This window comes from Equus asinus, chromosome 14, assembly GCF_041296235.1.
Source record: "Equus asinus isolate D_3611 breed Donkey chromosome 14, EquAss-T2T_v2, whole genome shotgun sequence".
Taxonomy (NCBI): Eukaryota; Metazoa; Chordata; class Mammalia; order Perissodactyla; family Equidae; genus Equus; species Equus asinus.
Window position 1 is genome coordinate 43281486 of NC_091803.1, and position 12681 is coordinate 43294166.

Genomic DNA, 12681 nt, shown 5'->3' on the forward strand with positions numbered 1-12681 from the left:
CTTTATTCTGCAAAGCAATATTCAGAGGTAGGTGTTCTTATCATCCCGAATTATGGATGAGGAGACCGAGGCACAAAGCTTTGATTTAGCTTGTCCTGGATTGCAGATAGCAAGTGACTGAATCAGGTTTCAAACTCAGAATATCTGCTTCCAGACTCCATATTTTTTTTAGCCTCTATATGTGTTACCAACTTGATAGTAGGATTAAGATAATTAAATGAGATAGGATTAGGATATTATCGAGATAACTAAATGGGGTAGATAATTCAACCCTGATGGGAGCATTAAATAACTAAATGAAATAAGAACACAGGAGCCTGAGCAGGACTCTGGGCTCATAGTAAGTACTCAATAGATGTCAGACCTAGCACTTGTTACTATTTTATCATCTTCTTCATCCAAGCTTCCCCCAAACGTTGTATTAACAACTTGAACATATGTTTCATTTGAAATGCACCTTTCGTTTTTGTTGTTTTGTTTTCAATCAAAGGCTGATATTTCCATGCTGGGGAATAGCTAAGCTTAGTTGTTTCTTTCTTAAACATCTGTGGTTAGTTCCACTGACTTCTTTGGAAAGGTGAATGAGAAAGGGAAGCCTTCTGAGCCAGACAGCCAGTGCACCTGCAGGAGGCACCTGGGTCTACCAGTGGTGATGACAACCGGCTGCTCACCTGGGCAACCCCACCCCAGGCCCCCTGTTGGGTGCAATTGCCGCCACGTGTGTGCATGAGGAATCGACCCTCGGAGGAAACACACAGAAGCAAAAGGACTCATAACACCAACTCACATGTACCTTTTCAGACTAAGCTTTTATTTTTTGATATTACAAACCAGTTTTCTTTATTCACAAACCACTGTAAGTGATATAAACACTAATTTCTAAAGACAGATATACACATTTTCTGGGTTTGCAGATTGCGTGATGTGTGTGTTAAGAAGTCACTATATGCCACACATGATATTAATCTTTTTTTCCATAATTCATAATAGCAATAGTTATTTAGATAAATGAAAACATTCCAAATAAATACCGTTTAAAAAAATCCAAAATGTTTGTTTACATCTCTGACATACATTTTAAAATGACTTATTGGCATCTTGGAGGAGTGCCCAGACAGAAGATTCTGCAACATCGGTCGGCACCCACTTACCCTAAATGATTTTATTAAAACTACATACAATCATGGGGGAAAGTACAGCTCATCGATGAAAATCAAAACCGCAAATTAATTTTACTTTAACCAACACAGTAAGAATTCCATGTTTGTGATTCCAAATACAATGCAAATTCTGGATTTTGAAATCTGAGGCAATTGGGAGAAATCTCTTTATTCTCCCTAACCCCCTGTCCCTTCTCTCTTTCTCCCCTCCGGGGTAGGATGCCACGGCATTGGAATAAATTGCTTCCTTTAAAACCATCCACCAGGCACCCTCTGTCCTAACATTGTTTTCCAGGTGGGGGAATGAGAATGACTCAGTGATGCTATGAAACACCCCATCCCCCTCCCTTCCCCCACCCAAAGAAGTCTGGGGAAAAGGACATTTTTTTTATGCTTTGGGCTGCTAAGCAGTTTCCCCCCTTTCTCTTCTTTTCAAGTTATAGCGCTCATCTGTCTTAGATATCGAAGCTACAGAAACTTTGTTTTCAAATCTTGTGAAACTTTATTGATGGTTTAATATCCAACCGATCTTACTGCATGCACATAAGATGACAAGAGAAAGCTGGATCACAAACACTTTTTTTTTTTTTTTTAAGTTTTGTTTGGTTTTGTTTGAAAGCAGAGTTGTTACAGCGGATTGGCAGGTTCACAGCGGTGAGTTGATTACTTACTAAAGTGCGTGCCATGGGGCCTGCACTGTACACATGAAGATTTAACTATGGCAGCAAAACTACTGGGGACAGCTTGCTGCTGTTTGTTAATTTAAATACAAAAACAGGAAGACCCGTGACAGATACCCCAACTTAGGTTAACTTGTAAACAGGACAACATGGAAAGAGTTCAAACAGAAGAAGTAGAGACAAACTGCAATTTTTCGGCTGTGTCACTCTGGCCCTGCTTCAGAGGTGGGGGAGACTTTGTTCTTCGGGGATGAAGAGGGGGGACCTACGTTTTTGCTTCCTTCTGACAAGTGTCCTGGGCCTTGGAGACAGAATTAAAGACCTCGGTTTGAGATAATCCTGGGGCACCAGGAAGAATGGGAGGGCAGGCTCTCACGAACTGAAAAATTGCAGATTGCTCACACAACACAGTCATGTTTCAAAAAGTACCAAGCTGATGAAAATACCATGATTATCTCTACCCAATGATTGCAATACTTGTAAAATGCTTCTATAAATCCGAATATGATTATCATGTAATTCCATAAAAATTATACGTCTGTCTCTAACAGTTCTTCTACTAGGCTAAAACTAAAGCTTCATAGACTGTTTCTAGAACTTAACAACTCCACTGCACAGATGTAAATTTTATACATTTTTTTTAACTGGTACAAAGAATTTAAGTTTTTATTACTTTCTTTTTTTGGAAAAAAAGAAAAAAATAGAAACAGTGCTTTTTAATCACCTTTTTATTAATGTTATTTTTTTCCCTCCCATAATATAAAAGTCAGCAATGATATCAATAATTTATTATACTGGAAGAAATATAAAAAGAATGCTTGTTGATGGCCTAACTAGCAGTTTTTGCCTAAATAACTAGCGGCTGGTTAAGAAGCTGAATACTGCCGGGTGGAATGGTTTAAAGGGTGGGTTTGCACAGCTTCACTCAACTCAGATACAGAAGTGCCACTAGAAGCACCCCCCTTAACAACGTAACCTTTGGCTTGAACTGACAATGAGTAACTTAGAACCGTTGATATATGATCGTTGGTGCAGTGGGTCGTTTAGATTCATCAGTTACTATTTTTTTTCCTCTTTCGGCCAAGCCCAGTCCCAACCCCCTAAGTCCCTCCCACCCTTCCCCTTTCATAAAATAAAATAATAGATGCAGAAAAAAATGACTACTGTAGTCACTTACACTCTTTCCCAAACAGCTGATAACCCCAGTAGCTTAATAGTCAGCATATATAATTCATTTACGTGATATAGCACTCTGAGATGGCCCTAGACCAGTTTTTATTCATAGCTAGCATCTCTCTAGATCAACCACAAAAACTCCTACAGCCAGCAACCAAACTACGGAACCTTCAGAAATGAAAGACCCACAATATTAAAATACACAGAACAAAATATCTGAGGTATAAGATAAAAAATGTAATTTTTTTCCTCTTTTTAGTTTTTAGAGTTGCTAAAATGATGCACTACTGCATGTATTGCAATACCCAGGCCTCGGAAAGCTTCCTTTCTCCCCACATTGGAAGGTTTTTATGGTTTTTGTCATTTAGTATGGAGCAAAACGGTTGTATCCCCCTCGGTATATACTAGCCTGCAATGAAGAAAGAACGAGACCCACATCATCAGCATGGCTCCTAGTCTTGGCATCAGTCAAGGGTGCAAAAGCATTCTGAAACAAAGCAATTTGAGGGGTGTGTTTTTTACATTTTCCTTTTGCAACACGTGGATCATCAAAAAAAGACTAATGTGAAAAATAGACACTCAAAAACAACCAAAATGGAGGCACCCCCTACCCATCCCAGGTCATTCTTGGAGAACTAGATAGGGCCAATCCTGACCTCCCCCAATATCTCCTTATAAAGAAAATCTCTGTAAAACCAAATTCTTCAGCCAGTCCTGTAGGCTGAAAGGACTCTGACACAAACTGGACAATTGGAGGATTTGCGCTGTCTCATTGTGTTTGCTTGTTTGAGTCATTAATGCTCTGTTCCACTGGGAAAAGCTCCATCTACACTCAAGAAGTTGAATGTAGATGACTTATTGAATGTAGTAATTCAACTCTCCTTTCCAACACCTTTCTCAAGTGGATGAGATGTTGAAGCAGAGTGGCTGAATGCAAAATCAGGATGAAAATGTAAATCAACTTCTTACTTGACTTGGCCCAACAATCTGTATGGAATTTGCTCTGGAGAGGGGAGTTGTACAGATGAATTGCTTGATGTAACTGAGCTTGTGCAAAATAACATGTTTCCAAATCGTGGCTGAATTTCTATGACCAAGCTGCAGTGAATTGTCTGCCCATGGCTTTAGACGGCTACGAGGTGGCACTTAACTATTTCCCTTTTCTAAACGTATTGGCGATTCAAATGAATGCCTATGGGGATTTATTTTTAGGATAAGGACTGATATTCTTGATCCCAAGCAGAAAACTGCATGCCAAAAGCTTTGTAATGATTGCATACGCTCTCACGTGATGGGCACGTCTTACTGTACTCAAGAGTTTTAGTGCATAGAAGTTTGAACAAGTACAGGCAAATTCAACCCACCCTCACCTCCCACTTTTGCCCTCCCCCCACCCCACCCAAAACAAAAACCCAGATCCCCCAAAAACAAAAGACAACCCCCAAACCCAGCTGATTCCTTCTAATTCCTTATGTACTAGGCACACACACAAAGTGTGCCTCTCTCTCTATTTTCTCTCCTGGGCGACTATGACTTTAAACATGAATTGTAATAGGGGAGGAGAGGCAGTCAGATTCTCAGCTGCCTGACAGCAGAGGCCTGGAAGTGTGCAGCTTAGCTCCTCTGAAGTCTGTGCTGGGGCTGGAACCTTGGGGCTATGTGAATGAGCAGCAAGGGAGGAAAAAAAAAAGAAAAAAAAAAGTTCTGCATTGACACTGCATTCTGTTAGTGATGGATTTAATTATCAAAATGACTAATTATTCCATTAAGGTAAGTGCTCTGCTAGGTGAGACTTGCAAAATTAGAAATATAATAACTTACATGCACTACATTGCCAAGAAATTAAGACATTTATCAAGTTTACTGGGAGGATTAATGTGGCATTTTAGCTGCTGTTAGCACAAGAGACAAATTCAATTAAGGGAACGTGAGAGGACGTCAACCGTCAACCCATACTAAGGTCCCAGCTGGGGGAAGGGATGGGAGGCAGGAAGAAGTGAGGAAGAGGAGAAATTGGTACTCACCATGGCACCAACGCCGTAGGTGGGGGCTGGAGCAAGTGTGTGGTGGTAGGGGTCGGCAGCATAAACTCGTCCGTAACTGAAAGCAAAACAGAGGTGAAGATTAATCCATAATACATGATTACAAAGTAAAAATAACAACCACAAAATACAAAATACCAAGACACTGTGGAGGGGCCCTACTCATCTTCAGAAATAAGGAACATCCTCCAGTCCGCCACATAACATGAGAAAAAAGTCCATATTCTTTTGTCCACTTAACGTGGCCGGTCACATAGGTACATATGTTATGTGTATATATATATATATTTTCTCCCTCTCTCTCACAGAGCTGTTTCTACACTGCTCACCTAGCTACCTCGAAGACTGAGGTAGGCAGAAGAAACAACTGGAAGGAGTGGTTTTAAGAAGCCTGGTACCCACAGAAGACATGTTATACTCAAGAGAGATTGTCCTTTTCCCCTAATTTAGCTGTCACCAATCAAGTGAGAAAGGGTGAATCAGAAAGCGTGAAGTGGTCTGTGAAGTTAGTGTCCAACATCAGAGCATGGGAAAGAGCAAATGTATTCAAATGGAAGCATCCTCAAAGGGTTTGTGGGACCTCCCTCACCTCAAGAATTGGAGCCTGATTTGATTTTGATCATACCATCTCAGAACTTCTATCTCATCAATCTGTGGTCAGGTTCTGGGAAGAGACACCTTACAAACGATATTTCTTGATGACAGTTCCTCATCTTTGAGTTTTTTAATGTCTGTCTACCATTCTTCTCCCTCCACTGCCATGACTTCCAGTACAGGCTTTAGAATGAAAATGAAGAAGAGATGGAAGCCTGATGCACTGGGTTCCTACTAAGTGTCTAGAACCAAACAATGCAACGAATCAGAAATTAGGGTTCAGAGAGCTTAAGTCACTTGATCAAGGTCACAGAGCTAGACAGTGTCATAGCTGACCCTTGAATCTCTCAGGGCAACTCAAATGCTCTCTGCATAGTGGCACACACACTTACTTCAATGACCTGCAGACGTCTTCTTGGAGATAGTTTGAACATTGTTGTTTTGGTAATGATCAAAGCTAAAATGCAATCTTAAGTTAGGTTCCCTGGAGGCAGAGTCTGAAATGAAGATTCTTGTGTAAGTGAAGAAGGAGAAGGAGAGGCAAGTAGGTTGGAGCATGGGAAAAAAGAGAAGAAAGGGTGCGGTCTGAGCTGGAGACTAGCGTCCCCCTGATACCGGGAGTTGTACCCAGATTTGATCCAACCTGGAGTCAAGAAGGTTGGTTTTTTAATGCTCGTGTAAGTTAAACACTAGCTGTGGGCTTCCCTGAGGGGTAGAGGATAACTTCCGAGTTGATGTGACTCTCTTGGGCAGAGGGTAATTTTCTGAAGAAGGAACCAGCTGTGTACCATTAGCAACCAACACTCACAGCAGCTGGGGGATGAGTGTAACAGCCACTAAATGGGATATACATGGATTACCAACTGCTTTTGACTCTTGGACTTTCTTTTAAAGAATGAAGGAACAAAGTAGGAAGAAATGGTTTGTCTGCACCACCAACCTTAAGCTGACTTCCCATCTCTTGGAGTCTAATTGGCATGCACTTTTTTCCTCTCCTTCTCTGTCTTTTCCCCATTTGTCACCCAATCTTCTTTCTCATATCTGGTCAATAAGAATATATTAGATGCCTCTAACTTGGATGCTCACATATGGAGCCTGGGAAGGTCGGAAGAAGCTGGGTGAAGGACCTTTTAACTCTTAGGCTCTCAGTTAGATTCCAGATGGACAAAAAAAATTGATTATACCAAGTTCTCACTAGGCATGTTCTACTCCCAAGCCCTCCTTGCCTGTTTTGAAGGGCACTGAGCTTAAACAATCTAGATGAGGCTTTCAGCTTCAACACAGATCCTCAAAAGCAGTGACAGGAATGGCCATTCCTTTTCTGAGTGAATCTCTCAGCAAAACTAACAAATAGTCAATTCCTTCTTGCTCATCATTCTTTGGGGCACCCCTCATTCCTTTGACTCAACAAAAATGGCCTTTGGTCAAAGATTCTCCCTCTCTCTGGGAGGAAAAACAGATGTAAGTCCAAGACAGAGGGTGTGCTAAAACAAGAATGATGATGTTTTTGAAGAAATCCTTTATTCATGGAGGTCACTCATGAAAGCTGAGCCTCTACCAACATAACTAGAAATAGATACTAATAGAGGCAAAAGGTCATGAGACATCACTTTGGAATTGATCTTCATTTCAAGAGAAAAGCCTGTCATTGGTCTAGAGAAAAGAAACTGTTAACAGAATTATTTTTAATGTACTTTTCACCCGACAAATCTGGTTGCATAAATAGCACATAAATTGCAAAGGCAAACTGAAAATCCTTGGAAATCTACTAAGTGATGCCACAGCAACATATTCCTTCAAAACAAGTGTGAGGGTGCAAATTCAGAGCAATTAATTTTTTTTAAATTTGGGGACTGGTTTTACTGTGGCAAAAATTTCCTCTTTTTCGGAGACAGCAATGGTAGTCTGAATGCATTCAGTGAAAACGTAGCTCCCACCTTTTCCTTCCGCATACTTCAATGGTAAATTCTTATTTGTCTATAACACTGGGCAGAGCTTCAACCTTTGTGGAAAACCCAAGGTAACAATTTGGCAGTGTTCTCTTTCAAGGCAGAAGAAAAATACAGCAGCACTGAACTATTCCTCGTAAATGAGCAGGCTCCTTTTCTCCTCAGGGTGACCTCTACCTTCAGAATCCGATGGTTTTATTATGATTAATAAATTTCATTTCCACAGAGGAAAAGGGACCATGTCAGCTCAAACCGAAAGCAAGGAGGCTTCTTTTCAAATGCTAATTTCTAAACACGCCCTTGTGTGACACTACAATTTAGACACAAGGTTATTATGGAAGATGTGGACTTGAGCACTACTCTTGCAGCAAATATGCCAGGCACGTCAGTGACCTAATGTCCTCAGAGCTGGCTAAGCACAGCCCAAAGGAAGAATGGCAATTCCCGGGGATCTCTATGGGAATGATGGGAAAATGGTCTTATGACTGACCTGCACATAGGGTCACCCTCCACATCACCTATCCCAGGCCAAAGTGGACAACAGTGCAATCAGGTCATGATGCTCTTCGTGTCCCCACACCCCATCCATCAGAAATTACACATGAAATCTTTAATGTGTCCACTTCATTCCATTCATGCTATTACCACCACAACGTAAGCCGCAAGGATTTCATCAGAACCAAATCAACAAGAGCCTTAACTTTTGTCTCTTTGGTTCTACTCTTGACTCTTCAGACCACCAGCCATTTCAAACCACCAAATCTATCTGTCCGTCTGTTTGTCTGGATGGACTCCATCCATCCATCTGTTCATTCCTCTATCTATCTATCTATCTATCTATCTATCTATCTATTTATCCACCTATCTATCATCTATCATATCTATCTATCGACCTATCTATCTGGTTAAATATAAATCTGTTTAAATCTAATCATATCACCTCCCTGCTTAAAACCCTCCAATGGTTATCCATTGATCCTAGAATAAATTCCAAACTTGCATGAGTTGTCCCTACCTCTCTTTTGATCCTATCTTACTCCTCTCTATCCCTTGCCCACAGTGCTCCAAGCACACTGGCCTCATCGATACTCCTTGGACACATGCAGATTCATTGTCTTCTTAGGGCCTTGGCACTTGCTCACCCTCCACTTGAACTGCTTCCTTTCCTCCTTTATGTCTTAGATCAAGTCTCATCTCCCCAAAGAGAAGCCTCCTTCCCTGACCACCCTTTCTTAAGGAGACTTCCCAACTGCATCCCCACCCTGCATGTAATGGAGCACATCTCTAATAATGTGGTTTACTTACCTCTCTACCTGATTGTTTACCTGTCCCCCTCCTCGAATGTCAGCCCCTGGGGAACTAAGGCCGAGTGTATTTTGTTCATCTTTTTATCCCAGCTTCTAGCACAGCAGTGGCCACAGTGCAGGTGAACAAGGGGCCAAGCCAATACCACTGTGTGAATGCAGGCAGCAAGAGGGAGGAGTGAAGGAGAGAAGCGACACTGGGAAGACCCTGTGCCCATCACTATGATTCTGTTAGTAGCAAAGATTTCTCAGATACGCTTTCTGAAGATTCTAGGTCAGCTGCTCCCAAAGACAGCCAAAACCGTTCAAGACACTCAGAAGACAAGCAGACTCTGAAAATGCAGAGTGTCTAATTTCACATCACCCCTGAGAGTTTACAAATCACTGGCCAAATTGCCATAAAGCTCATCAAAACCCTTTAGGGAAAAACCAAGCAAACAAAGAAGTAAAAGAAAACTGCTTTGCTGGCTAGCTGACCACAGCTTGCAGCTGTCATGAGCCCTCGTCTTTTTTGACCTCAGCAACAAGTTAAAACCAGCAGGCCACCCCTGGCCCTGGAGAGAGCAAAGGGCTTGAGGCAAGAAGACCCAGGTTCAAGTTCTGCTTTTGCAATGACCTTGCTCAATGCCTCAGGCAAATTACTCTCTCTGAGCCTCGCTTGCCTTGTTTGTAAAATGCTATTGTTCTGTCTGAGCCCTGCCTAATTCACAGATAAAGCACTCAAAAAGAAACCAGATACATTTTAAAGCAGTCTTCATTTGGAGGTGATTATGATATAAGAGTTCTTATATAGAATTTCAGAAGCCAATCTCTCTCTCCTGCTCAGACTTTTGGCCTGTAGGGGCAACTGAAAGGTCCTATTCTAATATGATAGCATGTAGCTCTAGCAATCAACTTACAGACGCTGTTAGAGTCAAGATCTATCTAATTTATGAGTTACAGATGTAGTTTAAATTGCTATATTTGAACTTAAGGTTATGTTGGAGTAAAATGAATAAGTATGCTGCCTGTTGAATGGAAAATAGGAGCCCATGTTTGTTAAAGTGCTTTGTCAACTCTACTGAGAAATGCAAATATTACTTATTATTAACATCTTCCAAATCTAGCTGAAACAAGCTGAATGCTAATGAAACACAATGGAGCCGTGTTGGTACCCCCACAGTAACTGATTTTCTTATAGGAACATAATAAGAACACTGTAATTAATTTTACCTATATATTTCAATGAAGAGCCTTTATGCCCCTGGGACCTTTTATTCCTCCTTTAGCATCACCTCCCCATGCCTCCTGTCCCAGAGATAGCTGGGGGAATCCCTGTGCGGCAGAAAGATGAATAAAATACGCTCGCTTCTCAGATGACATTCACAATGTGGTGTCAGTCTCCAAAACAGCCCAATTGCAGCAAGAAGGTGCAAAGGCTTTGCCCCACCACCTAGAAAAGTCGTGCAGAGTATGCATTCAAAATAGGATGGCTCCCTGGGGATCAGAACAAGTGGCCCCCAGTCTCTGCAAGGACAATAGAGGCTACAGTGTCTCCCTAATTATATCTAAGATATAGTCTGTAAGATATTTGGGAAAATAAATCCATGCAAGTCAAACACTTACCATACAGTATACCAACAGGGGACTACACCATGGCCTCAGGGTTTTAACAGCCTGGTATTTGAAGAGCGATGGTTTAACTAGGCAATATTCTCTTTCACTTTACTATAGAGGGTCAACTGAGGTCTGGATTTCAACCAGGCCCACCTGGTCTGGGATGTCTACAGCACCCAGAGAGAAGGGATGGATAAGAAGCTAACCTGCGCCCAGGAAGAAAGGATTCTTATCTCACCCAGATATTCATCCTATTTCATCACTCTCGTTTTTTGAGATTTCCAAATGAAAATCAAATAACTTAAAAAAACATCTTTTGGTTTTCATTGTTGCTGGTATAATTCACTGGTAAGTTGTTGCTTTCCCCCGTCCACAGGGAAGACATCGGGAACACATGCTTCAGATCAGGTGTTGGTTGTGTTTGGGTGAAATGCCCTGCTCTCAGCAATTCTCGGTGGCTGGAAAGGAGCCACAGTCAGTATCAGTCAGGAAGGGGAAGAAAAAGACCAGATGGAGGGCACATGGGCTTCCGAGTCCCTCAGCTCTGCTCCAGGTACTGCGTTAGTTCCTTCCCTGATCCAACTGCAAATCAATCCATTTTCAAAAAGAGAGTGTTATGGGCACTTATACTTTCCACTTCTCTCCTTCCACACTCATCACTAAATAAAAGTGCAAGAAAACACAACAAGGCCCCATGGTCCTACTGAAAGAGGCAGAAAACCTCTGACAAATCCCTTAGTGATTTTGCAACTGCAGAATGTGACAGGTTGCCTTGCCTTGTGGGGTTTCTATCAGCTCGGGATGGAGACAAAATCTCTCACTTCCAAGGATGAAGGAATAGAGCCTAGAATATGGGATCCCACAGGTCTTTCCAGTTCCTGGCTGGGGACACCTTGGGATATCTTTCAGACGAATGGACTCCCACCACCATGCAAATAAGCATCTACCAGACAACCAGGAAGGCTCAGGATGCAGACCTTCCATTCTCAAATCAACTTTCAGGGTTGTGGTCTGGGCTAGTACAGTGTGCACCAGTTTGAGAAGATATTGGGATAATAATAGTTATAATGCCCAAGATTTTGGGCAAATCTTTCATGGATCTTTCACAGTAAGAACAATGAGTTATCTCCGTCCACCATGCAGAGACATGGAATGACAGCTGGTGCCAATCAGCCTGCTCCGTCTCCACAGGAAGAAACAAGGATTCCCAGGACCTCGGTCCACACATCTTGGTTTGCCACAAAAGGAAAAACAATCTCCTTGAAAGTATTAAGATGGGAACGACTTGAATGTATTGGGAAAGCATCTGGAGAGAGCAGGTTTAGCTAAGGAATGTTCCCCTTCATTTTCTATGCAGGGTCACTGAGGTTTTGGCCTCAGATCTCAGTTACTCAGTTGGCCTTTGAGAATGCATCCACTAAGGAAACATTCCTCTATGACTACTGTAGCCTTCTCCTAGCTTTAATCTAGGCAACGACTTACAGATTTATAGACCACGGGGGTCACCAAGTTTTGTTCTAAAAGCTTCTCAAGATACATAGAGAACCAGTCCCATAACTTGAAACATCTAGAAAACCCGCTCTGAATACAGCAAAACCTCCAAGAAAGACACAAGCAGAAACGGAAGAAATTCTCCAGGATGAACACCATGGATTTATCTCAACTTGGCTCTGGCAATTTCTGAATTCTCTTGCTGCTCACTTCCTTAGCTTGGATTTGAAATGACCATCTTCACAAATCGCTCAGCACATTTTTCAGCTTCCTGGTTTTTTTCTTCAGAGGTAGGAGGGAAAGCATCTTCTGGGCTCTTTAGCTTCTAAAAGGGAAGCCAGAGAGTTTGCTTTTGCACATGGACACCTGTCACACATCTGAACTGTGTGTACACAAGTACGCACATAAATCCAGCACCAGTAGAATCTACAAGAACCACACCATGCCACCCATGGTAAATCAGATGGCATCGTCCTTTCTGTGACCTATCAATTCAGTTCAAAACCTCTTCCTGTTCTGAATCTCAACAGAGCAGGTTTGAGATAGGAACTTTGATTCTGGATTCATCAGAGCAGAGGAGCAGGCACTCCCTGGGAGTTGAGAAGACACAGTAAGTCCTGCTTTTGGTCATGCAGCTCCTCCTCTTTGGAATGTGTCCTCCAATGAAAGACCCATAGCCACACTCTCTT

General features: G+C 42.0%; 1 protein-coding gene across 50 annotated transcripts in view; it reads right to left on the reverse strand.

Moving 5' to 3' along the window:
- Nucleotides 1-790: 790 nt before the first annotated feature.
- Nucleotides 791-12681, reverse strand: part of RBFOX1 (RNA binding fox-1 homolog 1) — a 1969097-nt gene continuing 1957206 nt past the window's right edge. For 26 of the 50 annotated variants that reach the window (XR_011494337.1, XM_070484971.1, XM_070484969.1 and 23 more), the window contains 2 exons: nucleotides 5041-5116; nucleotides 791-3503 (listed from right to left, as the gene is read on the reverse strand). Coding sequence is in view for 48 of the 50 variants with exons in the window: in XM_070484971.1 (XP_070341072.1) it covers nucleotides 3381-3503; nucleotides 5041-5116 (199 nt within the window). In the remaining 2 variants the exon portion in view is untranslated. Of the gene's footprint in view, nucleotides 4672-5040; nucleotides 5117-12681 lie in introns of all 50 variants that reach the window. The other 24 variants (XR_011494338.1, XM_070484972.1, XM_070484960.1 and 21 more) reach the window with 2 other exon arrangements.